Raw genomic sequence first — 26,844 nt, forward strand, 5'->3', positions numbered from 1 at the left:
AATGAGAGGTTATCTTACCCGGGTGGTTTTGATCTTGTTCCCAGCGTAACACATCCAGCCTGAGTTGTCAGGCAGCGTCTTGCACTCTTCATCCTCCAGGCAGGGCTCCATCTCGCACCACCACTTACCAATCACTATGGATGCTGCAGGCAACAAAACCATAAGGTGACCTGAGTATGTCTTACCCAGTGGAAACGGAGGCAATATGAGAGAGCAGTATATGACTTGAAGATGGATTGGTGGCTAGCACTGAAGCAACCTTAGGTGTATTTACAGTGGCTTGCGAAAGTATTCACCCCCCTTTGGCATTTTTCCTATTTTATTGCCTTACAACCTGGAATTTAAAAAAAAATTGGGGGGGGGGGGGGGTTGTATCAATTGATTTACACAACATGCCTACCACTTTGAAGATGCAAAATATTTTTGATTGTAAACACAAAAAAAAGACAAAAAAAGGACAACTTGAGCATGCATAACTATTCACCCCTGCAAAGTCAATACTTTGTAGAGTCACCTTTTGCAGCAATGTCACGCCCTGACCATAGAGAGCCTTTTTATTCTCTATTTTGGTTAGGTCGAGGGGTGATTAGGGTGGGTAATCTAGGTTGTTTTATTTCTATGTTGGCCTGGTATGGTTCCCAATCAGAGGCAGCTGTTTATCATTGTCTCTGATTGGGGATCCTATTTAGGCAGCCTTTTCCCCACTGTGTTTTGTGGGATCTTGTTTTTGCGTTGTTGCCTTTGAGCACTTCATTTGACATGACGTTTCGTTGTTTCTTTATTTGGTCTTGTTCAAAGTTTCACGTCAATAAACATGTGGAACCCAGATCACGCTGCGCTTTGGTCCGAGTATGCTTCCAACGACGATCATGACAAGCAATTACAGCTGCAAGTCTCTTGTGGTATGTCTCTATAAGCTTGGCACATCTAGCCACTGGGATTTTTGCCCATTCTTCAAGGCAAAACTTCTCCAGCTCCTTCAAGTTGGATGTGTCCCGCTGGTGTACAGCAATCTTTAAGTCATAACACAGATTCTCAATTGGATTGAGATCTGGGCTTTGACTAGGCCATTCCAAGACATTTAAATGTTTCCCCTTAAACCACTCAAGTGTTGCTTTAGCAGTATGCTTAGGGTCATTGTCCTGCTGGAAGGTGAACCTCCATCCCAGTCTCAAATCTCTGGAAGACTGAAACAGGTTTCCCCCAAGAAGTTCCCTGTATAAATACAGCCATTCATCATTCCTTCAATTCTGACCAGTTTCCCAGTCCCTGCCGATGAAAAACATCCCCACAGCATGATGCTGCCACCACCATGCTTCACTGTGGGGATGGTGTTATCAGGGTGATGAGAGGTGTTGGGTTTGCACCAGACATTACGTTTTTCTTGATGGCCAAAAAGCTCAATTTTAGTCTCATCTGCCCAGAGTACCTTTTTCCATATGTTCGGGGAGTCTCCCACATGCCTTTTGGCAAACACCAAACATTTTTGCTTATTCTTTTCTTTAAGCAATGGCTTTTTTTCAGTCCACTCTTCCGTAAAGCGCAGCTCTGTGGGGTGTACGGCTTAAAGTGGTCCTATGGACAGATACTACAATCTCCGCTGTGGAGCTTTTTAGCTCCTTCAGGGTTATCTTTGGTCTCTGTTGCCTCTCTGATTAATGCTCTTCTTGCCTGGTCTGTGAGTTTTGGTGGGTGGCCCTCTCTTGGCAGGTTTGTTGTGGTGCCACATTCTTTCAATTTTTTAATAATGGATTTAATGGTGCTCTGTGGGATGTTCAAGGTTTCTGATATTTTCTTATAACCCAAACCTGATCTGTATTTCTCCACAACTTTGTCCCGGACCTGTTAATTATGTGACTTTAGAAGGTAATTGGCTGCACCAGATCTTATTTAGGGGCTTCATAGCAAAGGGGGTGAATACATATGCATGCACCACTTTTCAGTTTCACTTTTTTCTTTTCATTTCCCTTCACCAATTTGGTCTATTTTGTATGTCCATTACATGAAATCCAAATAAAAATCCGCCTGAAAATAAAAATCCATTTAAATTACAGGTTGTAATGCAACAAAATAGGAAAAACGCCAAGGGGGATGAATACTTTTGCAAGGCACTGTAAAGCATTTCTTACATGCATTTCAAATCAAAGAGAAAGCCAGACGTCTAGACATGTTAATTGAAAGAGGGGGCATAGCTGTAACTAATGCAGGACATATTCTTGCTCTGGAAAGAGAAAATTGCCTTAAATACAGGGTAAATGTCCAACACATCTTGGACGTCTGACAGAGAAAAATACCCTGTCAGTCCTGACAGACAAAAGACACCTCAAATTCCCTCACTCTGTCTGTGTACTCTGCTCAGTAATTGTGGAAACATTTCCTAATGGTTAGAATCTAAAGAAGCATACAAGCAGGTGAGAAGTGATGCTTGCTGTCAGGGCCGGCCCCAGGCATAAGCGACATAAGTGACCCCAAAAAATGTTAAAACAGTGGTCAAAACATTAAGGACACCTTCCTAATATTGACTTGCTCCCCCCCCCCCCCCCTTTGCACTCGGGAACAGACTCAATATGTTGGGGCATGGAGTCTACAAGGTGTCTAAAGCTTTCCGCAGGAATGCTGGCCCATGTTGACTCCAAATGCTTCCCACAGTTGTGTCAAATAGGCTAGATGTCCCTTAGGTGGTGGACCATTCTTGATACACATGGGAAACTGTTGAGTGTGAAGAACCTGGGTAGAAACCTTAGATTTGTGTCGGGACTATATCTGAAATAGTATCCAAATAACGTTTTTAATGAAAATATGTCAATCATTATTTGAATATGTTGATAACCTGTTGTATAAAAGTGATAATGCCCTTGAAGCTGGTGTTTGGAGGATATATTGGCATTGTTTGCCAGCCTGACATGAAACAACACCCCTGCCAATATATCCTCCAAAACCGGCTTCTCGGGCGTTATCACTTAACTATAGTAATTACAGCCGAATACCGACTGGGTACTATTTTGTTAGTCACTTTCACTCAGAGATCATTAACATGGTATAAGTCATTGCAAAATGTGCAGAATTGCAGGAGATTAGCTTTAAAACTGCAAAAATGTAGCTTCACTACATGGCAAAATGAGTATACAATTTTAGCATTTTCTCTCTGCCCCACAGCATAGGAAAAAATACAGTATATAGGCAGTAATATAGGCTACTACTGTCTTCTGTTGGATCTTTACTAGAGATGCTAAAATTGTGTCTCATCTGTCAAAAAACCAATACATACAATTCATAAAGCAACAGTACATTTCCACAGTACAAAATGAGGTAGTTGAGTATGACCACAACTTGTGTTCTTGGCTGTCCTAGTCTAAGTGGTTTTCCACTTGGACCTGTTCCTTACGGTGAAGAGGGTCACTGTGGTTATTTGCCAGGAGTCTGATCGAACAAAGTTTATAGTGCATCTATTAAACAACAACTCCATAGGCTGCTCTGTCTTAGACCTGGCACGAATCAATGCAGGGTGCATAATACACAAAGAACCATTGCAACTTCTCTAGGGAATGTACTGTATGTCATTGATGAATGCGTGTGTTCTATATACATTCTATACATTCTCTCAGTAATTCTCTCTTAATACTTCTGCAGTGAGCTAATCAAAAGAAAGGGATGGTGCATCTCCGTCTCTACTGGCCACCTGCTGTGAGAAATGCCATCCCAGATCTATTGGGAAAGGCTGAATCATTATATACAATCCAAGTTTTATATTGTACTACTCTAATGCAACCCTGATAAAAAAATATTCAAGAACTGGTTCTATAAGAAGCATCTGTGTGTGCGAGTCCAATCAGTGATAGGGCACACACTTCCCTTGCACCTGCAATACCAATGGGGGTTGGGATGCTAGTCTTACTCTACTCACCATCAACACAGGAGGGTCTGTTCCTGGTGGTCCCTGCCACCTTCCCTGGTAGGCAGGAACACTTGACCGTCTGGGACCGCTCCTCAATCTTGTTCTTATTACAACATCTGTGAGCCGCAATCACTTCACACGTTCCTCCTTCTAGGAAAAGATCAACAAAAGCAAACAAGTAAAAACTGTTCAAAATAACTTCTTAGGTTAGTCAATGGCAAAGTTAGCACAATCAACAATGATTTATGTAGCTACTGTATGTTGGTAGGCCCGTTGTTGGCCTGTTAAATTCCTGTGTATGTTCTAGGCTTTATCTCAATATCAACATACTGTAGATGGTATCTCTTTATGCAAGATATCACAAGTGTATTACATGTGAGTAATGTCTGTCGTGCGTTTTGCACATTAATTGAGTGAGGCCCCAGAAGTCCCTAGCTTGTGTGAGAGACTAGATAAAGACATCATCAGGATGAGAAGGCCTCCAGGGGCCCTCCCTCCGTCTTAGTCTGAATAATGTCCCTTCATGTAATTATCAGGAGGTTGGTTCACTTTGCCTACAGGACACCGTCCCCCGCCATCCCCCTCATCAGGGTGGCTGTCTTATTCTGCCTACGGAACTTCTCCCTATCAGGATGCCCCCCCCTACAACTAACACTAACAACACAACAAGTATGACCAATCCAATAATTAGGCCTGTCTGTCGACCAAAGACAAGGAAAGTTTATATGTGCATCAGGAGGCAAATATGAAATGTTCCCCATTTGGTGGAGTTTTTAGAGAGAAACGGATATGCCATTACGTTTTCAAAATGTGTTACGACTAGAGAATGTAATTGCAGAGCAGCAGTGGATATCACCAGCTGATGAAAGTAATACCATGGAACAGATAACCCATGAGACTGGGTTGAATAATAATGCTATCACCTTACCCTGTGCAATATCCAAAGATTAGTCAAATACAGCCAATGGACTTTTTCCCAACTAGATAGAAATGTAGATTTGTCTTCTAACATATAAGATTTCAAGTGAGACCCATATTCAGAGTCAAAACCCAGATAGACATTTAAAAGAGTTTAAATTCAGGTTGGAGAGGAGGTGGTGTCAGCTTCATGCTATAATTGAGCGATCATGTTAAAGCCTGGAGAGATGATCTAACATGACCTCTCCTGAACCCTGGATGACCTCCTGACCCCTGATTGAAAGGAGACCACACAGCCCATTTTCCTCTACCAATGACTGACTCCATCATTCCACCACCTCATCTCAATAGCAAGAGGATATAGTTTAAACATTTTCAATACAACATGGAAAGAATTGTGGAGACTGCCAAATGTTACCGTTATGTGTTAGGGTTTAATTAGGATTTTTCATATACTTCACCCACACACAGCCTTTTTGCATAACATTTTGTTTTTCAGAGTGTGCATTGTACATCACCCTGTCAGCTATCTGAAGTGTTGTTTCAGCCTAGCTTGACTGAGAAGTGACTGCAAATAACAGCAATAGAGATTGGAAGCTCCGTTGGAGACAGCCTAGAGGTTTAATTGGCAGAAATAATTGTAATAGAATAATTAAACAATGGTAATTGACTAAGTTTAATTGAATGGGAGGAAACAAATTAAAGACCTTCGCTTTCCAAATCTCTCTGTCTGACCAGATTTCTCAATAATACCGTGTGGTTTCAGTGGGATTTACGTCACTCAAGGCTGGTGGTTGAGAACAGCCTTTGGCAGGAGTTGAGGAGAGACATAAACTTTATCTCTGAACCTGTATGACAACGGGGCATGTTTGCACAATGATAATCCTGATTTTATTTAGCAGTGGAAGCAGTAGGCCATCAGCTAAAACAACAACAGCCCACAGGGGTTTGTTCTCTTTAATGCATCTTCTTAATTGCATAAGACAAGACCCAGATTAATCCTTTGATCCATTAAAAACCACACTACTCAACAGAATCCACTTTGTTCGTTGCTTACGTTGCTTGTTGAGAGGAGCAGCAACGAGAACAGGAGAAGTTTGAGTCTGGATATACTCTATATTTGGAAATCGTCACCTCTGAAGAATATATTAAAATCAAATAAAAATGCAAATAGGCTTGGTTATTTCCAGCTGGTAGGTGTTTTCGGTGGCTTTAAACAAAAGTAATGTGAAACTGATGAGCGTTCTTTAAGCTCAGTCGGTGTGGCTCAGTTTGTGACTGCCACACTCTTAATGCTCCGAGACTCCATCTCTACGCACACACGCTGCATGCTCAGAGACCACATCTCTGCGTCATGAATATATCAGGGGGAGATGGAGAATAACATGGCTGGAGATGAATAGTGTCTCATCAGGTGACGGCTGCTGGAGCCATGCCAGGATATAATTGTTTTCTGTATTTCCATTCCCTCTTCCATTATCAATCACTGAGAACAAAGTCAGCTGCCCTAATGACAAATGGCTTCAGAACTTGTGTGTGCGTGTTTGTGTAGTTATGTGTCTCATGGAAGCTGTGATATTGTATAAAGGTTGGGTGGGATGGTGTGCTATCTGAAAAGCACAAAATATCCCATCTCTCCCTGAAAAGCACATTATGTTAAGCAGGTCATGAGCCAGTTCCTGATCTCTTTCCTTATTGTTTCTCCCACTATTGTGTTGACTGGCAGAGAACAGGAATCCTGCTGAGACAGTCGTTCCAGGGGGTAGAGGGGTAATGCAGGCAGGAACAGGAGGGGCTCTGTTAGTAACGCACTATTTAAGTTGCCATACCATGCCACGCTCCTGCCAGTGCCCTCTTCCTGTCTTGTACAGTAATCTAAACATTGGGTTTGTTAGAACACAGGTGCCACACAACCTGCAACCCGACAGGTCTGGGTCACATTTTTTTTAGCTAGAGACATTGACCTTTTGAAAGCTCCTGCAAGTTTGCTGAGGTTATAAACTATTTTTCATTGCATTTTGAGGAAAGATAAGGTACTGTCCTGATATTTGACAATGTACTTTCTGTGGCATTCAGGGGAGATGGTTGTAACACTTCAAACCAGAGTAAAAGGGGCTTGGGAGGCCTGGTTCGTGGGGGCTGCAGAGAAAGACGTTTGTGTGAGCTCTTAATATTTTAGGAACCCATGATTTGGACACAACACCTGGTGTCCACAATAAATCAGTTTCTAAGGAGTAAAAGAGGAGTAAATCAGTTTCTGAGGGGTAACAGAGGAGTAAATCAGTTTCTGAGGAGTAACAGAGTAGTAAATCAGTTTCTTTGGAGTCTGGAAAGCGATGAAAGCCAGGAGAAATGAGGAATTAGGACTTATTACCCCTGCTATAGAGGTTCCTACTGTAGTGTCAACCCATGTATGACAATTACACACAACATTGACATTCTACAATTGCGTGGATCTAAGATTCTCTGTGCCTAATGGATGTGAACAGGGGCCATATGGGACCAATAAATGGCTATTCACCAGTGATGAAGCTGCTATTGCTCAGACGCAAATGTTCTCTACATCTCATTAGAAATGTGCCGTAAGCATGCCAAGACTTGCTGTCTACTGTAATAAACACGTGTGAAGTAGTCTCCAGAGGATCTGACCGCATGTATTCTATCTCAATGGGTAGTGGGTACACTCTTTCCCTCTCAAGCAATCTGTGCTGTGTGTGTGTGTGTGTGTGTGCGTGTGTGCGTGCGTGCGCTGTGCTAGTCTAAAACGAAATATGAAACTGCAATTGAATGTACTGTGCTCTCTTTGCTGTGTTTCACACTGCCATCCACTTGGAAAGCCCTAGACGCTCAATTTAGCAGGTAACATGGTTCTTTTCCGAGGTTCTGTGGATGCACACATACCACGTTGTGAATGGTTCTTTCCCATATACACACACATCTCCACAAGTTCTGGCAAACCATAGCCCATGTTTGGAATGGAAGTAGCCAGCCTCTCACCATTAAATAGAAGATTCGCTCAAGGTGACCTGTAATAGGCCGCGCTCACAGTTCATTCTCTGTGTCCATGCCAGCAGGCTACCACAGCCCTGTCACTGGCAGGAAATGAGACAACCAGATTAGAGAATGTCAAATTAATGCAGATGGAAGACAGTGAGAGTCACAAAACACAAGCCAGCATGGTGTCAAATTGAAAGACTAGGTTTTCCCACACAGTAAAGTCCTTGCAGGGCCGTTGTTATTCTGGTCTCAAATGCTTGGGAAAAACATGGAGAGAACTATTACATGATAAATTGTGTGCCAATCATGACAAATTTGTTTCTGCAAAAAAGAAAAACGGATGATAACATGATATGATGCCAATCATAAGTTTGTCTTTTGCAATTCAAAAGACAAAATTACATCTAGATGAATTGTGTGAGTCATGGGAGAGAAAACAAAAATGGAATAGCTGAATGTTATGAACAATGTAAGATCAATGTTTTCTTTTCTCTCTTAGAGCAAATAACATGGCTTTGAAAAGCACTAAGAAGTCCTAATAATGCACTGATCAAGAAAGCTAAATCGGGATTTGACAGTCCCTTCTTGAGTGTGTGTGGTGTGCAAGTGCATGTGTGTGTGTGTGTGTTTACATTTACCCTCCCAGACCAGAAATAATTACTCTCCCCCTCTGAATTGGATTCAGCAAAGTACTTTTTCATAGCATGCACAATTTACACATGGCTGAAGAAAAATATAAATTGCTACTCAGAAAAAGTACGACCCATGAGAAAATTAATATAAGCCAGGACATTTATGAAATATATGACTGGCAGCACTGTCACTTAACAGCAGTAGCATCTCCCTCCTCTTAGTAGTTGTTTTGCATTTCAATAAAGTATTGTCCATTCTCAGTGGCCCGTTGCACCTGACCATATATTTAACCCCCGTGTGTTAAAGATGCATGGAACAGAGGAACCAGAGAGGTAGGGAACAGAGGAACCAGAGAGGAAGGGAGGAGAGGAACCAGAGAGGAAGGGAGGAGGGGAACCAGAGTGGAAGGGAAGAGAGGAACCAGAGTGGAAGGGAAGAGAGGAACCAGAGTGGAAGGGAGGAGATGAACCAGAGTGGAAGGGAGGAGATGAACCAGAGTGGAAGGGAGGAGATGAACCAGAGTGGAAGGGAGGAGATGAACCAGAGTGGAAGGGAGGAGAGGAACCAAAGTGGAAGGGAGGAGAGGAACCAGAGTGGAAGGGAGGAGAGGAACCAGAGAGGAAGGGAGGAGATGAACCAGAGTGGAAGGGAGGAGAGGAACCAGAGAGGAAGGGAGGAGAGGAACCAGAGAGGAAGGGAGGAGAGGAACCAGAGAGGAATGGAGGAGAGGAACTAGATAGAGAAAGGGAGGAGAGGAACCAGAGAGAGAAAGGGAGGAGGGGAACCAGAGAGGAAGGGAGGAGAGGGAACCAGAGAGAGGAAGGGAGGAGAGGAACCAGAGAGGAAGGGAGGAACCAGAGAGAGAAAGGGAGGAGAGGACCCAGAGTGGAAGGGAGGAGAGGAACCAGAGAGGAAGGGAGAAGAGGAACCAGAGAGGAAGGGAGAAGAGGAACCAGAGAGGAAGGGAGGAGAGGAACCAGAGTGGAAGGGAGGAGATGAACCAGAGTGGAAGGGAGGAGATGAACCAGAGTGGAAGGGAGGAGATGAACCAGAGTGGAAGGGAGGAGAGGAACCAGAGTGGAAGGGAGGAGAGGAACCAGAGAGGAAGGGAGGAGAGGAACCAGAGAGGAAGGGAGGAGAGGAACCAGAGAGGAAGGGAGGAGAGGAACCAGAGAGGAAGGGAGGAGAGGAACCAGAGAGGAAGGGAGGAGAGGAACCAGAGAGGAATGGAGGAGAGGAACTAGATAGAGAAAGGGAGGAGAGGAACCAGAGAGAGAAAGGGAGGAGGGGAACCAGAGAGGAAGGGAGGAGAGGGAACCAGAGAGAGGAAGGGAGGAGAGGGAACCAGAGAGAGGAAGGGAGGAGAGGGAACCAGAGAGAGGAAGGGAGGAGAGGAACCAGAGAGAGGAAGGGAGGAGAGGAACCAGAGAGAAAGGGAGGAGTGGAACCAGAGAGAAAGGGAGGAGTGGAACCAGAGAGAAAGGGAGGAGGGAACCAGAGAGGAAGGGAAGAGAGGAACCAGAGAGGAATGGAGGAGAGGAACTAGATAGAGAAAGGGAGGAGAGGAACCAGAGAGAGGAAGGGAGGAGGGGAACCAGAGAGGAAGGGAGGAGAGGAACCAGAGACAGAAAGGGAGGAGAGGAACCAGAGAGGAAGGGAGAAGAGGAACCAGAGAGAGAAAGGGAGGAACCAGAGAGAGAAAGGGAGGAGAGGAACCAGAGTGGAAGGGAGGAGAGGAACCAGAGAGGAAGGGAGAAGAGGAACCAGAGAGGAAGAGAGGAGTGGAACCAGCGAGAAAGGGAGGAGTGGAACCAGAGAGAAAGGGAGGAGAGGAACCAGAGAGGAAGGGAGGGGAGGAACCAGAGAGGAAGGGAGGGGAGGAACCAGAGAGAGAAAGGGAGGGGAGGAACCAGAGAGAGAAAGGGAGGAACTAGAGAGGGAAAGGGAGGAGAGGAACCAGAGTGGAAGGGAGGAGAGGATCCAGAGAGGAAGGGAGGAGAGGATCCAGAGGGTTGGATGCGCGCTGTGTTAAGAAGCAGTGCGTCTAGGTTGGGTTGTGTATCGGAGGACGCATGACTTTAAACCTTCGTCTCTCCCGAGCCCGTATGGGAGTTGTAGCGATGAGACAAGATAGTAGCTACTACAACAATTGGACACCACGAAATTGGGGAGAAAAAGGGGTAAAAAAATGTTTAAAAATAAGAGAAAGCGAGGAGAGCAACCAGAGAGAGAAAGGGAATGGGTTTTCTATTTGCATCTGAGCCTCAAAACCTGTCTCCACAGCTGTCACACAGGGACGCAAAAGCTGCTGTAAAACTGGTATTGATCAAGGGCATAAATTCATATTCTCAGTCTTGAGGAGGAGGATCCTTATGTGACAAAATGCCCATGGTGATTTCGTTTTGCTATGGATATACTATATGTGTTGTTGGGTATGACAACAAACTACAGCAGAAATCATGCAATGAAACAAAATCGTTCCATTTGGTAAAAATAGGACAAAAAACATGGAACATGAGTCTCTATTCTTCTTTATTCTTTTTCCAAAAATGTGATGTCAATGCTTTGTCTGCCTATCTATCCATCTTTCCCTAGCTCTCGCTGCCTTCTACATTTCCAGGTATTTAATATCAGTATATAGCCTTCCCAGATGAAACACTTCCAGTCTGCATTAAAAAAAAAGACATTTAAAAAAAGAGGGAAGATGAAAGGTGGGCACTATTCAAAGAGTTGTCAGTGGAAAGCTGCTGAGCTTGTATCCGTGGCTACAATCTTAGAAAAAAAGGTCCCAAAAGGGTTCTTCTTCTGTTCCCCTTTTTGGTTGCAGGGAAATCCTTTTGGGTTCCATGTAGAACCCTCTATGGAAAGGGTTCTACATTGAACGCAAACAAGGGTTCTCTTATAGGCACAGTCAAATAACCATTTTAGGTTCTAGATATCACTTTTTTAGTTTGAGTGTAGGTCCTCTCCTCTCAGGGTTGAACGGACGGACGTGGCAGTAGTCTGGTACAGGGTACGAGTGTGTCTGGCTGCCCTGTAAAATGCACTCTTCTGCAACATTTGCTCTGTATAAATAATATACAGCACAATAGAATGCTTAAATTACCTGTCATACATGTACTCTCCTGGGTTGGGTAGTAATGATTTACCTAAGCTTTGCAGGGTGACAGGGCTGGTAATGGGAGTTGAAGGAAATGGTTAATTACTAACCCAATATGCTGGTGTTGTGCAGAGATGTCTTAGGTAATAATCACTTTCAATTATCTTTATTGTGCATTGTGAATAGACTAGATATGTGGGTGTTGGTGACGTATGCAGCCTATTGTATGAAAGTACAATAATTGCACTCTTTATGCTTGCTATTAGTATACCACTTGGTTACTGTGAGGGGACAGTACACCAGTTATCATCTCTATTTAAATTGTGTAGGTGTTTTCTTATCACATGTCCCATGTGAGAACAACACACACTACTCATTCTCTGCCCCAATTGATGCTCTCCAGCCTAACTCCATCACTCAACCTATGGTAGGGTTCTCATTATTGCAACAGAGCAGTCATTTCTATCATACCACACCACTCTACCTCGGTGTCGTGTCTTTACTATCATTAACTGAAGGCTGGTAGTTTTTATCAAACATTCTCTGTAATTAGTTACTGTGCGATCAACTGATTAATCACGTAGCTAATTAACTAGGAAGTCGGGGCACCGAGGAAAAATATTCAGATTACAAAGTTATAATTTCCTAAAATAACTTTTCAGATATTTTATCTGATCAATTAGTCTTCGAATTAAATGAATTATTTACTTTACCTCACGTTAGTCTCATTCCAAACGTCGTAAATGGTTGGTTATCTGCACGAACCCAGTCTTCACTATGAGTCATCCATACATCAATTGTCTTAAATAATTTATTTATTACTAACTAAGTAATTCACAGAAATGCATAAAAAAACAAACAAGGTAAATGTGGTGATAGGCGGATGTGCTCTAGTGCGCTAAACCGGCATGGAGGCTTGTTAGACAAAAGGGAAGTGGGGGTCAACTAAGAAGTCACTACAGAGTTAATAATTATAACAATTGAAATGCTAATCCTTTACACATGAACGCTCACTCATTCGGGAACAATTGCAATCAATATATATATTTACGCTCAGTGTGTCGTCTTGATCGCTGGTGAAAAGTTAGTGTCTTTTGTAGAATTGTCCGTCTCTCTCCCTCTCTCTCTCTCTCGGTTGTGGTTAGAGGGGATTGTTCAGAGTGACATTCGTTATAGAATGGATGTTTCGGCGGTTGTCGTTCTTCGCGTTCAATGAAACCGAATTCCTAGCTGCAGACTAGTAATTCATATCAAAGACTTGTTCTCATTCTGTCGGTATCGATAGTCTAAGAGTTTAACCACGTGGTATGGTTAAAAGATTCAGCAATGGTCTACAACCTTTGTACTCCCGTGATTGAGAGAAACATGGTCTGGTGATAATTTCTCAAAATTGGGTTTTATTCAGAATGGCAGAAAAGGGCTGTCCCAGGATGTCTGATCCTAACTGGGCTCAGGGGCGGTCCTCTGATTTAGTTCAAATCCAATTCCCTTTTTGAGTTTTCCTTCATTAAAACAGTCCAAAATCACATTGTAAAATTGTGGTAACAGTATCATACTCACTCATTCATCTTATACAACAATTAGATGTAAACCTTATATCTGGGGCTATTATATAAACAGTGTTATGGTAATGTGGCCACACCGTCTCCCATGAGCTTCCCAAGTTGTGACAAACTTTACACTTTCTCCGGAACATGAAATTTGTTCGTACCTCAAGTTCTGTGAGGTGGAAGGATTTCCTTTGTCCTCTATGAAAGTTTACCCTCTCTCTACTATGTGGCCATGTGGCAGGGTCTTCTCAGGAATTTACGACCTCTGATCACAGCAGCCTAGTTGAAGGAGGCAAGGGGGGGGGGGGGGGGGGGGGGTGTTGCTATACCCAAAGAGGCCAACGTCATGACATCGGCATGCTGCATGCTTATCACCAACTCTGAACCTGCTGTAATTGGATCTGTGGTTTAAATATGCAAAGTGATTTGTGGCAAACCAAGGAGGTATTAGAGGCATAAGAAGCTGAAATCTGCAATAGACCCTGATACTCACAGTATTAATTACCTTGCTTATTTATAATACCAACTCTCCCCCTTGGACCCAATTAGGAATTCAAGATGCTATTTTACTAGCTAATGAGGTTTAAGTCATGATAATGAATTGAAAATCCCTGTCGGGCATTTGAAATAAGTAAGAATGAAGGGTAACAACTCAGTAAGGGATCATCCTGCAGAAATACTGTAGGTGTACTGGACATATAGTTTCCCTTATTGACAAGTCATTCATTTTTATGTAAGCGTTAGTGTTATTGGGTGCCCAAGTGGCCCAGCGCCATCCGGGTTTGGCCGGGGTAGGCCTTCATTGTAAATTACAATTTGTCCTTAACTGACTTGCCTGGTTAAATAAATAAAAATATATATTTCTAGGGTTAGGGTTGAACTGGGATGTGGACATGATGCTCGGGTTAGGGTTGAACCAGGATGTGGACATGAAGCTAGGGTTAGGGTTGAACCAGGATGTGGACATGAAGCTAGGGTTAGGGTTGAACCAGGATGTGGACATGAAGCTAGGGTTAGGGTTGAACCAGGATGTGGACATGAAGCTAGGGTTAGGGTTGAACCAGGATGTGGACATGAAGCTAGGGTTAGGGTTGAACCAGGATGTGGACATGAAGCTAGGGTTAGGGTTGAACCAGGATGTGGACATGAAGCTAGGGTTAGGGTTGAACCAGGATGTGGACATGAAGCTAGGGTTAGGGTTGAACCAGGATGTGGACATGAAGCTAGGGTTAGGGTTGAACCAGGATGTGGACATGAAGCTAGGGTTAGGGTACAACATAACCTTCACTTCAAATCAAACCTCTAAACCTACAACCTGATTTTGGACAAAATGACTTTGAAGGATTCCTACTACCAAAGATTCTTATTTCCAAGGTCTATACAGCAAATGCTCCGGCAAACGAACAACCACTAAAAGAAGCACAAGAACCCTGAAAATACCATCCAACCTGGAACTGAGTGAGTAATGTTAGTCTGAAGCTAGTTTTAAAGCCAAGAAGAAAAATAAATTACAATGATATATATTACTTTATAAGGACAGAATGCTAAGTAAAGGACAGCACAGATCTGGCTGCAACTTCGATTAGCACTGAGGTGTGAAGTGAGAGATGTCAAAGCCCTTGAGCCCAACAATGGCAGGAGAGTTTCACAGCCTCTCCCACCCAAATGCAGAGGTCGTTACAATACAGTACCCCCTGGATTCATCTCTATTTTGAACTGATATGCAGCAATGACACTTCAATTGTAAATTACCTCAATAAGAAACAATATTGTGGCTTTGATCACATCAGAAAATATACTCCTCACAATCTACAAAATACAACAGCCACAGGACAACTTTGTTTGGATGTCGTAAAGGACCATTTGCCATAACTGAAGAGATATAGCCAACTAATGACCTCCTTTTCCATGTGGGAAAAAATGGTGGACAGAGACTTGATAGCTACGTTAGCTAGCTAGCTGGGATATTCTACAAGGAATCTGTCTCCCGAAAAAAGCTTCTCCCAAGTGGGTGTGACACCTACTCCCGTTGCCTGCTGCACTGCTGCTTGGATTCCACCTGGCGATCTGTTCACCGTCTACCCTGGCCTGTCTCCCCCTGTCTGTTACAGGTACCCCCACCCCTCTCCGCTCTGTTGGGGCGAGTGACTCTGAACTTACAATGGCTAGCCCCAAGTTGTTAAAACCTCTACAGGATCGGTTGAGCTAATGTAGGCTAATGTGATTAGCATGAGGTTGTAAGAAAAAAAAAAAATTCAGGACATAGACATATCTGATATTGGCAGAAAGCTGAAATTCTTGTTAATCAAACTGCACTGTCCACTTTACAGTAGTTATTACAGTAAAATAATACCATATTGTTTGGGAGAGTGCACAGTTATGAACTTGGCATAATACATTAGGGCCTTTCTCTTGCATTTCAAAGATGATGGTACAATTTTTTTTAAACGCACGTTTTTTTCTTTGTATTATCTTTTTTAGATTTAACATTTCCACAAACTTCAAAGTGTTTCCTTTCAAATGGTATCAAGAATATGCATATCCTTGCTTCAGGTCCTGAGCTATAGGCAGTTAGATTTGGCTATGACATATGACATTTAGGTGAAAATTTAAAAAAGGGACGGATCCAACACTACCCATCCCGGATCCGGGAGCGTAATCATCGACTGACACTAATTAGCATAACGCAACGGACATAAATATTACTAGATATTACTATAATATTCCTATTCATGAAAATCACAAGTGAAATATATTGAAACACAGCTTAGCCTTTTGTTAATCACCCTGTCATCTCAGAATTTCAAAATATGCTTTACAGCCAAAGCAAGACAAGCATTTGTGTAAGTTTATTGATAGTCTAGCATAGCATTATGTCCAGCTAGCAGCAGGTAACTTGGTCACGAAAATCAGAAAAGCAATCAAATTAAATCGTTTACCTTTGATGAGCTTCGTATGTTTTCACTCACGAGACTCCCAGTTAGATAGCAAATGTTCCTTTTTTCCCCCAAATATTATTTTTGTAGGCGAAATAGCTCCGTTTGTTCTTCACGTTTGGCTGAGAAATCGACCGGAAATTACGGTCACGAAAACGCTGAAAAATATTCAAAATTAGCTCCATAATATCGACAGAAACATGGCAAACGTTGTTTATAATCAATCCTCAAATCACTCTGAGAGCCATCAGGTGACCACTTACACAATGTAGCCGCTTACGGGTATTCTTCAACATAAAGGCGTAAAACTACGTCACAATGCTGTAGACACCTTGGGGAATACGTAGAAAAAGTAATCTGGTTGATAGCCCATTCACTGCTCAATAGGGACGCATCGGAACGCAGAGCTTTCAAAACATGAGTCACTTCCGGATTGGATTTTTCTCAGGCTTTCGCCTGCAATATCAGTTATGTTATACTCACAGACAATATTTTTACAGTTTTGGAAATGTTAGAGTGTTTTCTATCCTAAGCTGTCAATTATATGCATATTCTAGCATCTTGTCCTGACAAAATATCCTGTTTACTTTGGGAACGTTATTTTTCCAAAAATGAAAATACTGCCCCCTAGTTACAAGATTAAAAGAGGTTTTTAAACACTCTACAACAAAGCTTTCTTCGAGTCCAACAAGCTTTCTCTGCCCGTAACCTTGTTCGGAACACCTCCAAAACAAAGGTCATGTGGTTTGGAAAGAAGAATGACCCCCTCCCAACCGGTGTTATTACTACCTCTGAGGGTTTAGAGTTTGAGGTAGTCACCTCATACAAGTACTTGGGAGTATGGCTAGATGGTACACTATCCTTCTCTCAGCACATATCAAAGCTGCAGGCTAAGGTTAAATCTAGACTTGGTTTCCTCTGTTGTCCTCGCTCCTCTTTCACCTCAGCTGCCAAACTAACCCTGATTCAGATGACCATCCAACCCTTGCTAGGTTACGGAGACGTAATTTATAGATCGGCGGGTAAGGGTGCTCTCGAGCGGCTAGATGTTCTTTACCATTCAGCCATCAGATTTGCCACCAATGTTCCTTATAGGACACATCACTGCACTCTATAATCCTCTGAAAAACTTGTCATCTCTGTATAGCTGTCGCAAGACCTACTGGTTGATGCTTATTTATAAAACCCTCTTAGGCCTCACTCCCCCCTATCTGAAATACCTATTGCAGCCCTCATACTCCACATACAACACCCGTTCTGCCAGTCACATTCTGTTAAAGGTACCCAAAGCACACACATTCATGGGTTGCTCCTTTTTTCAGTATGCTGCAGCTAGCGACTGGAGGGAGCTGCAAAAAACACCCACACTGGACAGTTTTATATCCGTCTCTTCATTCAAAGACTCAATCATGGACACTCTTACTTACAGTTGTGGCTGCTTCGTGTGATGTATTGTTGTCTCTACCTTCTTGCCCTTTGTGCTGTTTTCTGTGCCCAATAATGTTTGTACCATGTTTTGTGCTGCTACCATGTTGTGCTGCTGCCATGTTGTGTTGCTAACATGTTGTTGTCATGTTGTGTTGCTGCCATGCTATGTTGTTGTTTTAGGTCTCTCTTTATGTAGTGTTGTGGTGTCTCTCTTGTCGTGATGTGTTTAGTCCTATATTTTTTTCATTTTTAATCCCAGCCCCCGTCCACGCCGGAGGCCTTTTTTGTAGGGTACCATTGTAAATAAGAATTTGTTCTTAATTGACTTGCCTAGTTAAATAAAAGTACAAATAAAAAAAGGGTAAGGGTTAGAGTTATGTCTAGGGTTAGGGTTTAACCGTGGTCTGGACATGAAGCTAGGGTTAGGATTAAGGTAAGGGTTAGGGTTATGTCTAGGGTTAGGGTTTAACCGTGGTCTGGACATGAAGCTAGGGTTTGGATTAAGGTAAGGGTTAGGGTTATGTCTAGGGTTAGGGTTTAACCGTGGTCTGGACATGAAGCTAGGGTTAGGATTAAGGTAAGGGTTAGGGTTATGTCTAGGGTTAGGGTTTAACCGTGGTCTGGACATGAAGCTAGGGTTTGGATTAAGGTAAGGGTTAGGGTTATGTCTAGGGTTAGGGTTTAACCGTGGTCTGGACATGAAGCTAGGGTTTGGATTAAGGTAAGGGTTAGGGTTATGTCTAGGGTTAGGGTTTAACCGTGGTCTGGACATGAAGCTAGGGTTAGGATTAAGGTAAGGGTTAGGGTTATGTCTAGGGTTAGGGTTTAACCGTGGTCTGGACATGAAGCTAGGGTTTGGATTAAGGTAAGGGTTAGGGTTATGTCTAGGGTTAGGGTTTAACCGTGGTCTGGACATGAAGCTAGGGTTTGGATTAAGGTAAGGGTTAGGGTTATGTCTAGGGTTAGGGTTTAACCGTGGTCTGGACATGAATCTAGGGTTAGGATTAAGGTAAGGGTTAGGGTTATGTCTAGGGTTAGGGTTTAACCGTGGTCTGGACATGAAGCTAGGGTTTGGATTAAGGTAAGGGTTAGGGTTATGTCTAGGGTTAGGGTTTAACCGTGGTCTGGACATGAAGCTAGGGTTAGGATTAAGGTAAGGGTTAGGGTTATGTCTAGGGTTAGGGTTTAACCGTGGTCTGGACATGAAGCTAGGGTTTGGATTAAGGTAAGGGTTAGGGTTATGTCTAGGGTTAGGGTTTAACCGTGGTCTGGACATGAAGCTAGGGTTTGGATTAAGGTAAGGGTTAGAGTTATGTCTAGGGTTAGGGTTTAACCGTGGTCTGGACATGAAGCTAGGGTTTGGATTAAGGTAAGGGTTAGGGTTATGTCTAGGGTTAGGGTTTAACCGTGGTCTGGACATGAAGCTAGGGTTTGGATTAAGGTAAGGGTTAGGGTTATGTCTAGGGTTAGGGTTTAACCGTGGTCTGGACATGAAGCTAGGGTTAGGATTAAGGTAAGGGTTAGGGTTATGTCTAGGGTTAGGGTTTAACCGTGGTCTGGACATGAAGCTAGGGTTTGGATTAAGGTAAGGGTTAGGGTTATGTCTAGGGTTAGGGTTTAACCGTGGTCTGGACATGAAGCTAGGGTTTGGATTAAGGTAAGGGTTAGGGTTATGTCTAGGGTTAGGGTTTAACCGTGGTCTGGACATGAAGCTAGGGTTAGGATTAAGGTAAGGGTTAGGGTTATGTCTAGGGTTAGGGTTTAACCGTGGTCTGGACATGAAGCTAGGGTTTGGATTAAGGTAAGGGTTAGTGTTATGTCTAGGGTTAGGGTTTAACCGTGGTCTGGACATGAAGCTAGGGTTAGGATTAAGGTAAGGGTTAGGGTTATGTCTAGGGTTAGGGTTTAACCGTGGTCTGGACATGAAGCTAGGGTTTGGATTAAGGTAAGGGTTAGGGTTATGTCTAGGGTTAGGGTTTAACCGTGGTCTGGACATGAAGCTAGGGTTTGGATTAAGGTAAGGGTTAGGGTTATGTCTAGGGTTAGGGTTTAACCGTGGTCTGGACATGAAGCTAGGGTTTGGATTAAGGTAAGGGTTAGGGTTATGTCTAGGGTTAGGGTTTAACCGTGGTCTGGACATGAAGCTAGGGTTAGGATTAAGGTAAGGGTTAGGGTTATGTCTAGGGTTAGGGTATAACCGTGGTCTGGACATGAAGCTAGGGTTTGGATTAAGGTAAGGGTTAGAGTTATGTCTAGGGTTAGGGTTTAACCGTGGTCTGGACATGAAGCTAGGGTTAGGATTAAGGTAAGGGTTAGAGTTATGTCTAGGGTTAGGGTTGAACCGTCGTGTGGACATGAAGCTAGGGTTAGGATTAAGGTAAGGGTTAGGGTTATGGTTAGGGTTGAACCGTCGTGTGGACATGAAGCAAGGGTTAGGGGTATGGCAATGGTTGGGGTTGAGCCGGGGTTTGGACATGAAGCTAGGTTAGGGTTGGGGATTAGGATTAAATAGCTTAACACCTTTTTTTTGCAAGGGATAGGCAGGACAAGGGCAAGAAAATACACATCCGATTTAAAAATACATAAGAAAATCCCAAATTCTGTATTTTTTTAATATCCCAAACAGAATCTGATTGGGGGTGGGGTCTTTTTTGAGGAAGGCCTAAGGGTTCTGACTTCTCACTGGGATAAACACCAGACAAACAACATTAACATTGGAATACTGATTAGCACTACCCCCAGGTGGTGAGTGTAGGCAACAACACATCTGCCACGCTCACCCTCAACACAGGGGCTCCTCAGGGGTGCGTGCTTAGTCTTCTCCTATACTCTCTATTCACCCACGACTGCGTCGCCGCGCAGGACTCCAACACCGTCATTAAGTTTGCAGATGACACGGCAGTGGTAGGCCTGATCACTGATGATGATGAGACAGCCTACAGGGAGGAGGTCAGAGACCTGGCAGTGTGGTGCCAGGACAACAACCTCTCCCTCAACATCAGTAAGACCAAGGAGCTGATCGTGGACAACAGGAAATGGAGGGCCAAACACGCCCCCATCCACAACGATGGGGCTGTAGTGGAGCAGGTCGACAGCTTCAAAATTCCTCGGTGTCCACATCACTCTGGAACTATCATGGTTCACACACATAAACAGAGTCATGAAGAGGGCACAACAACACCTCTTCCCCCTCAGGAGGCTGAAAATATTTGGCATGGGCCCTCAGATCCTCAAAACATTCTACAGCTGCACCATTGAGAGCATGTTGACTGGCTGCACCACCACTTGGTATGGCAACTGTATGGCTACTGCTTGGTAACTGCAAGGCGCTACAGAGGGTAGTGTATACGGCCCAGTACATCACTGGGGCCGAGCTCTATGCCAGGAGGTCAGAGGAAGGCCCTAAAAATTGTCAAAGACTCCAGCCATCCAAGTCAGAGACTGTTCTCTCTGCTACCGCATGGCAAGTGGTACCTATGCCCCAAGTCTGGAACCAATAGGACCCTGAACAGCTTTTACCCCAAGCTGAAAGGCTGCTAAATAGTTAGTTAAATAGTTAACCAATAGCTACTCGGAATATCTGTATTGACCCTTTTTTGACTCACATACGCTGCTGTTACTGTTTATTTTCTGTCCCATTGCCTGGTCACTTTATTACTACCTGTATGTACATATCCACCTCAATTACCTCGTACACCTGCACATCGACTCTGTGCTGATACCCAGTGTGTATAGACAATTTATTGTTACTCATTGTGTATTTATTCCTTGTGCTATAATGTTTCTATTTATTATTTGTGTTATTATTTTTAAATGTTCTACTATTTCTAATTGTTATTTTGTTTTTGGGGGGGAAGGGCCCATAAGTAAGTCTACACCTGTTGTTTACGAAGCATGTAACAAACATCATTTGATTTGATTTAGAGCTGATGCTGGTATAATGACAAATTAGTGTTACTCAGAAACTCGCATCAACTGGTCAGGTGGTGTGAAAGGTATCACTGTTAATATGCCACTTTAGTATAGTATGTTCAAATGAACATGGTGTATGTGTAAATCATTCATACAGCATATCCTCCCTTACAAAAAAAAGTTTGCAGTTTTACATATAAAAATGGCATTTTCACATATGGAACCATAATTCACATGTTAACATTAACACCACCTTTTCACATGTGAGGAGAATAACATGTTTTCACCTCATATTTGAATTGCAGTTTCACATGTGACATTTTTGGCTTCATATGTTAAAAACTTTCACGTGAAATTCGGATGTGCAGTTTCACATGTAAAAATGTTCACGTGAAAATCTAACTCACACGTGGAATTGCATTTTCAAATCAGAAAAACATTCACATTCCAAATGTGAAAATATCACTTTCACATGTGGATATGCAAGTTCACGTGAAAATCAATCACATGTAAGGAAACTCGGTAACACTTTATTTGGATTGTCCATCTGTAGATGCTCTACTGACTATCAGTAACACTTCAACTTCATATCTACTTCCTAACCCTAGTCCTAGCCCTAACTTTAACCGTTATCCTAACCCTTATTCAAAACCTAACCCTAACCATAACCGCAGTAAGTAGTTGCTTAACAACAGATAGTTTGTTGATAGTATGGACTATCTGGACTATCCAAATAAAGTGTGACCAGAAAATCAATCACGTGAAAATCAATCACGTGAAATTTGCAGATTCACATGTAAGAAAACTACACGTGAAAATCTCACTTTCACATGTGAAAATTACATTTGAATGAAATTGAAAGCAAAACCGACTCAAAAGTATTGATAGAAAAACTAAATATTTTTTATGTGAGAGCAAATTAATTGTAAATGGACTTTTCAGTGATTTTATTTAACGATAACCGTCACGTCTACTCCCACTCCCGCTCTCCGGCGCTCAACGTCGAAAGTTTACTCATTGTTAAGCACACTGCCACCATCGTTACGCGCACCTGCGCCTCATGAGACTCACCTGGACTCCATCACCTTCCTGATTACCTCCCCAATATCTGTCACTACCTTTGGTTCTTTCCCCAGGCGTTATTGACTCTGTTCCTGTGTTTCATGACTGTACGCTACTTGTGTTTCTTGTTTTGTTCCATGTTCCGTTATTTACTAAATTCACTCCCTGTACTTGTTTCCCGATTCTTAGGGTATATGTTACAATAACGCAAATAAATTAAACGCCTCCCACTTCCTGCAATTTTCCACATCGTTGGTTAAGTTACCCTGGACTTCGCTTTCACTACCCTTTTCCAGGTACATGTTTTGGCACATTCATTCCAGCAACATAGTACTCTGCATCCCAAATCTAAATAAATAAAACATTGGTGTGTAGACAGTGAAATGCTTACTTACGGGCACTTCCCAACAATTTACAGAAATAGTGGAAAAGTAAAACATAATAATAAAAGTGATAATAAATACACAATGACTAACAATAACTTGAATATATACATGGGTACCAGTACCGAGTCGATGTGCAGGGGTACGAGATAATTGAGGTGGACCAAAAGTATGTGGATTCCTGCTTGTCAAACATCTCATTCCAGAATCATGGTCATTAATATGGAGTTGGTCCCCCCTTTGCTGCTATAACAGCCTCCACTCTTCTGGGAAGGCTTTCCACTAGATGTTGAAACATTGCTGCGGGGACATCCATTGCGCCACAGAAGATTAGGCCTGACTCAAAGTCGACGTTCCAATTCATCCCAAAGGTGTTTGATGGGGTTGAGGTCAGGGCTCTGTGCAGGCCAGTCATGTTCCTCCACACCAATTTCGGCAAACCATTATTAAATTCTTTATTTTTTATTTTTGTACTTTTTACCCTTTTTTCTCCACAATTTTGTTATATTGAATTGTTAGTACAGTCTTGTCTCATTGCTGCAGCTCCCATACGGACATGGGAGAGGCGAAGGTCGAGAGCCATGCGTCCTCCGAAACACGACATCGCCAAGCTGCACTTCTTCTTGACACACTGCTCACTTATCCCGGAGGCCAGTCGCACCAATGTCTCGGAGGAAACATCGTCCAGCTAGCAACCGAAGTCAGCGTGCATGCGCCTGGCCAGCCACAGGAGTCACTAGAGTGCGATTGGACATCCTGGACGATGCTGGGACAATTGTGCTCCGCCTCATGGGTCTCCCAGTCGCGGCTGGCTGCGAGACCATGAAAAACAGCCCTAGTGTCATACCCTGATCTTTTTCACCTGTCTTGTGCTTGTCTCCACCCCCACCAAGTATTTCCCATTTTCCCCCATTGTCCCCTGTGCATTTATACCTGCGTTTTCTGTTTGTCTGTTGCCAGTTTGTCTTGTTTTGTCAGGTCTTACCAGCATGTTTCCCATTTCTCCTGTTCTCAAATTTTTGTTTTCTAGTCTTCCTGGTTATAACTGTTCTGCCTGACACTTTTGTTATTTTAAATATTCTGAGAATCAAACTATCCGCCTCTTGTGTCTGCATCTGAGTATTATCCTGAGGTGTGATTGTACGAACTGGCCATGTCTGACCCAGCAGACTTAGACCAGCTTCGCAACTCCCAAGGAGCCAGCATTGGAAGACATGAGGGTCTACTTCAAAACCTTATGATAGGACTCCCGACCTTGGCGGAACACCAGGATTACACTTTCAATACATTGCTGGAGCAATTCCGCAGATTATCTAATAGGCAGCAAGTCACTACGGTAACCCCCCAGACTCTCAGTAACCTTGCTACCTGCGGTGCTTCTCCCTAGCCTACCCCGGCTTCCAGAGAACCCTGCTTAACTCCTCCGGAACGCTACGTTGGAGATCCAGGAACCTGCCTGGCGTTTCTCTCCCAATGCTCCCTCATCTTCGAGCTGCAGCCCTCTTCGTTTCCCTCAGATCGCTCAAAGATAGCGTAACTGATAACGCTGATGTCCGGGAGGGCACTCGCCTAGGCTACGGAGGTGTGGGAGCAACAATCCATAATTTGCCTCAGTCTGGTGGAGTTCATTGCGGAGGTTAGAAGGGTATCCAATTCTCTGCTTTCCAGGAGAGAGGCTGCTCAGAAGCTACTTCAACTGTGTCAAGAGTCAAGTACTGTGGCAGAATACACAGTGGATTTTCGCACTTTGACCGCCGAGAGTGGCTGGAATCCGGAGTCTCTGTTCGACATTTTCCTTCATGGATTATCAGAGGTGGTTAAAGAGAATCCGATGTCACCCGAGTTCCCTTGGGAGTCAACGAGGGCTGTCAACTTGCCTTCTCCGGAGCCGATGCAACTGGGCAGGGCTAGATTGTCTCCTGCTGAACGTTTACGCAGACCGAGCGCCAAGAGCTGTCTGTATTGTGGAACTACAGGCCATTACATATCTACCTGTGCATTAAAAGACCAGGCTCATCAGTAGCTAAGAGTACGCTGGTGAGCCATACAGGGTGTTTCCAATCCTCCATTACTCGTACCCTTCTCCATGTCATCCTGTTGTGTAAAAAGCCAAATCCACTCATTTGATGGCGTGTCCACATACTTTTGTATATATAGTGTATGTACATATCACTAGGAATAAAGTGAGATAATAAACAGTAGAAGAAGTGTATGATGAGTCATAAAAGTTAGTGCAAAAAAGGTCAATGCAGATAGCTAAATAGTTCACCAATAGCTACACAGATGAATTATTTAGTAGTTTTGGGGATAGAAGCTGTTAAAAGGGTCCTGTTGGTTCCAGACTTTGTGCATGGATACCGCTTTCCGTTCAGTAACAGAGAGAACAGTCTATGACTTGGGTAGCTGGAGTCTTTGACAGTTTTAGGGACACCGCCTGGTATAGAGGTCATGGATGGCAGGGAGCTTTGCCCCAGTGATGTACTGGGTCGCATGCACTACCTTCTGTTGTGCTTTGTGGTCAAATGTCAAGCGGCTGCCATACCAAGTGGTGATGCAGCCAGTCAACATGCTCTCAATGGTGCAGCTGTATAATGTTTTGAGGATCTTTTCAGCCTCCTGAGGGGGAAGAGGGGTTGCTGTGCCCTTTTCACGATTGTCTTGGTGTGTTTGGACCATGATAGATAGCTAGTGATGTGGACACCGAGGAACTTGAAGCTCTTGACCCGCTCCCCTACAACCCTGTTGATGTGAATGGGGGCATGCTCGGCCCTTCATTTCCTGTTCCCCACAATCATTTTATTTATCTTGCTGATGTTGTGGGAGAGGTTGTTCTCCTGGCACCACACTGCCACGTCTCTGACCTCCTCCCTATAGACTGTCTCATCGTCATCGGTGATCAGGCCTACCACTGTTGTGTCATCTGCAAACTTGATGATTAAGTTGGAGACGTGCATGGCCACACAGTCATGGGTGAACAGGGAGTACACGAGGGAACTAAGCACACACCCTTGTGCGGCCCTCATGTTGAGCATCAGTATAGTGGAAGTGTTGTTGCCTACCTTCACCACCTGAGGTTGACCTGTCTGGAGGTCCAGGACCCAGTTGCACAGGGCGGGGTTCAGACTCAGGGCCCCGAGCTTAGTGATGAGCTTGGAAGGAACTATGGTGTTGAAGGCTAAGCTGTAGTCAATGAACAGCATTCTTACATAGGTAATCCTTTTGTCCAGATGGGAAAGGGCAGTGTGCAGTGCAATGGCGATTACATCATCCGTGGATTTGTTGGGGCGATATGCAGGCTGTATCACAACCGGCCATGATTGGGAGTCCCATAGGGAGGCGCACAATTGGCCCAGCATCGTTCGGGTTTGGCCGGTGTCATGACGCTAGCCCTTTCAGTGAATTGGCTAGCAGAAATGTGGCAGACTCTTGTCTCCCTAACCATGCTGTATGAGAGAGAGAGGGTCACAGTAGAACAAAGGAACTTTCCCGCCAAATTCTACTTGAGAATTGAACAATATTCCTATTTTGGAGAATGTGTAAACGTTGGGTGGAGAAGCCAGCTATGACCTGGTCTGTTTTGTTTCATGTTTGTGACCTCATGAAAGACAATACAGCCACATTACCCTAACTCTGTTTACATAGGTTCCTCAGTTGTGAGGCTTGCATCTAATTCTTGTATCAAATTAATGAGTAAAGATTAAACTATTTGCGAAATTATGTAATGTGATGTTAACCTTTAAAATGAAAGAATTGGCCTCCAATGTAAAGTTTAACTAAGTCAGTAGCAACACCCAAGTGAATAGATATTGGTTAGAAATGATGAACCAGCCCCTTTTCTACTCTTGAATAAAAGCCTCCGTGATCAAAAGTCAACTCAGTTCCAAATAACGGGAGGACTTGTCCTCCACTTTGAAAAGGGCTAATTTCAACTCTACAGGCCAGGAAACGAGAGTGCTTGCTCCACATGTGAAATGGTATGAACTGTGAACTATTGATCACTCAAGAATAAGTGAGTCCTAGATGACAGCCT

The 26,844-nt window shown here is 43.5% G+C and overlaps 1 protein-coding gene across 1 annotated transcript in view; it reads right to left on the reverse strand.

Annotated features, from left to right (window-relative positions):
* LOC139417312 (chemokine-like protein TAFA-1) overlaps positions 1-26,844 on the reverse strand; it is a 46,597-nt gene that overhangs the window by 674 nt on the left and 19,079 nt on the right. Inside the window, exons 3-4 of the mRNA XM_071166578.1 lie at positions 3,905-4,045; positions 19-143 (exon numbers count right to left, since the gene is read on the reverse strand). Of these exons, the coding sequence (XP_071022679.1) occupies positions 19-143; positions 3,905-4,045 (266 nt within the window). The remainder of the gene's footprint in view (positions 1-18; positions 144-3,904; positions 4,046-26,844) is intronic.

This window comes from Oncorhynchus clarkii, chromosome 9 (genome assembly GCF_045791955.1).
Source record: "Oncorhynchus clarkii lewisi isolate Uvic-CL-2024 chromosome 9, UVic_Ocla_1.0, whole genome shotgun sequence".
NCBI lineage: Eukaryota > Metazoa > Chordata > Actinopteri > Salmoniformes > Salmonidae > Oncorhynchus > Oncorhynchus clarkii.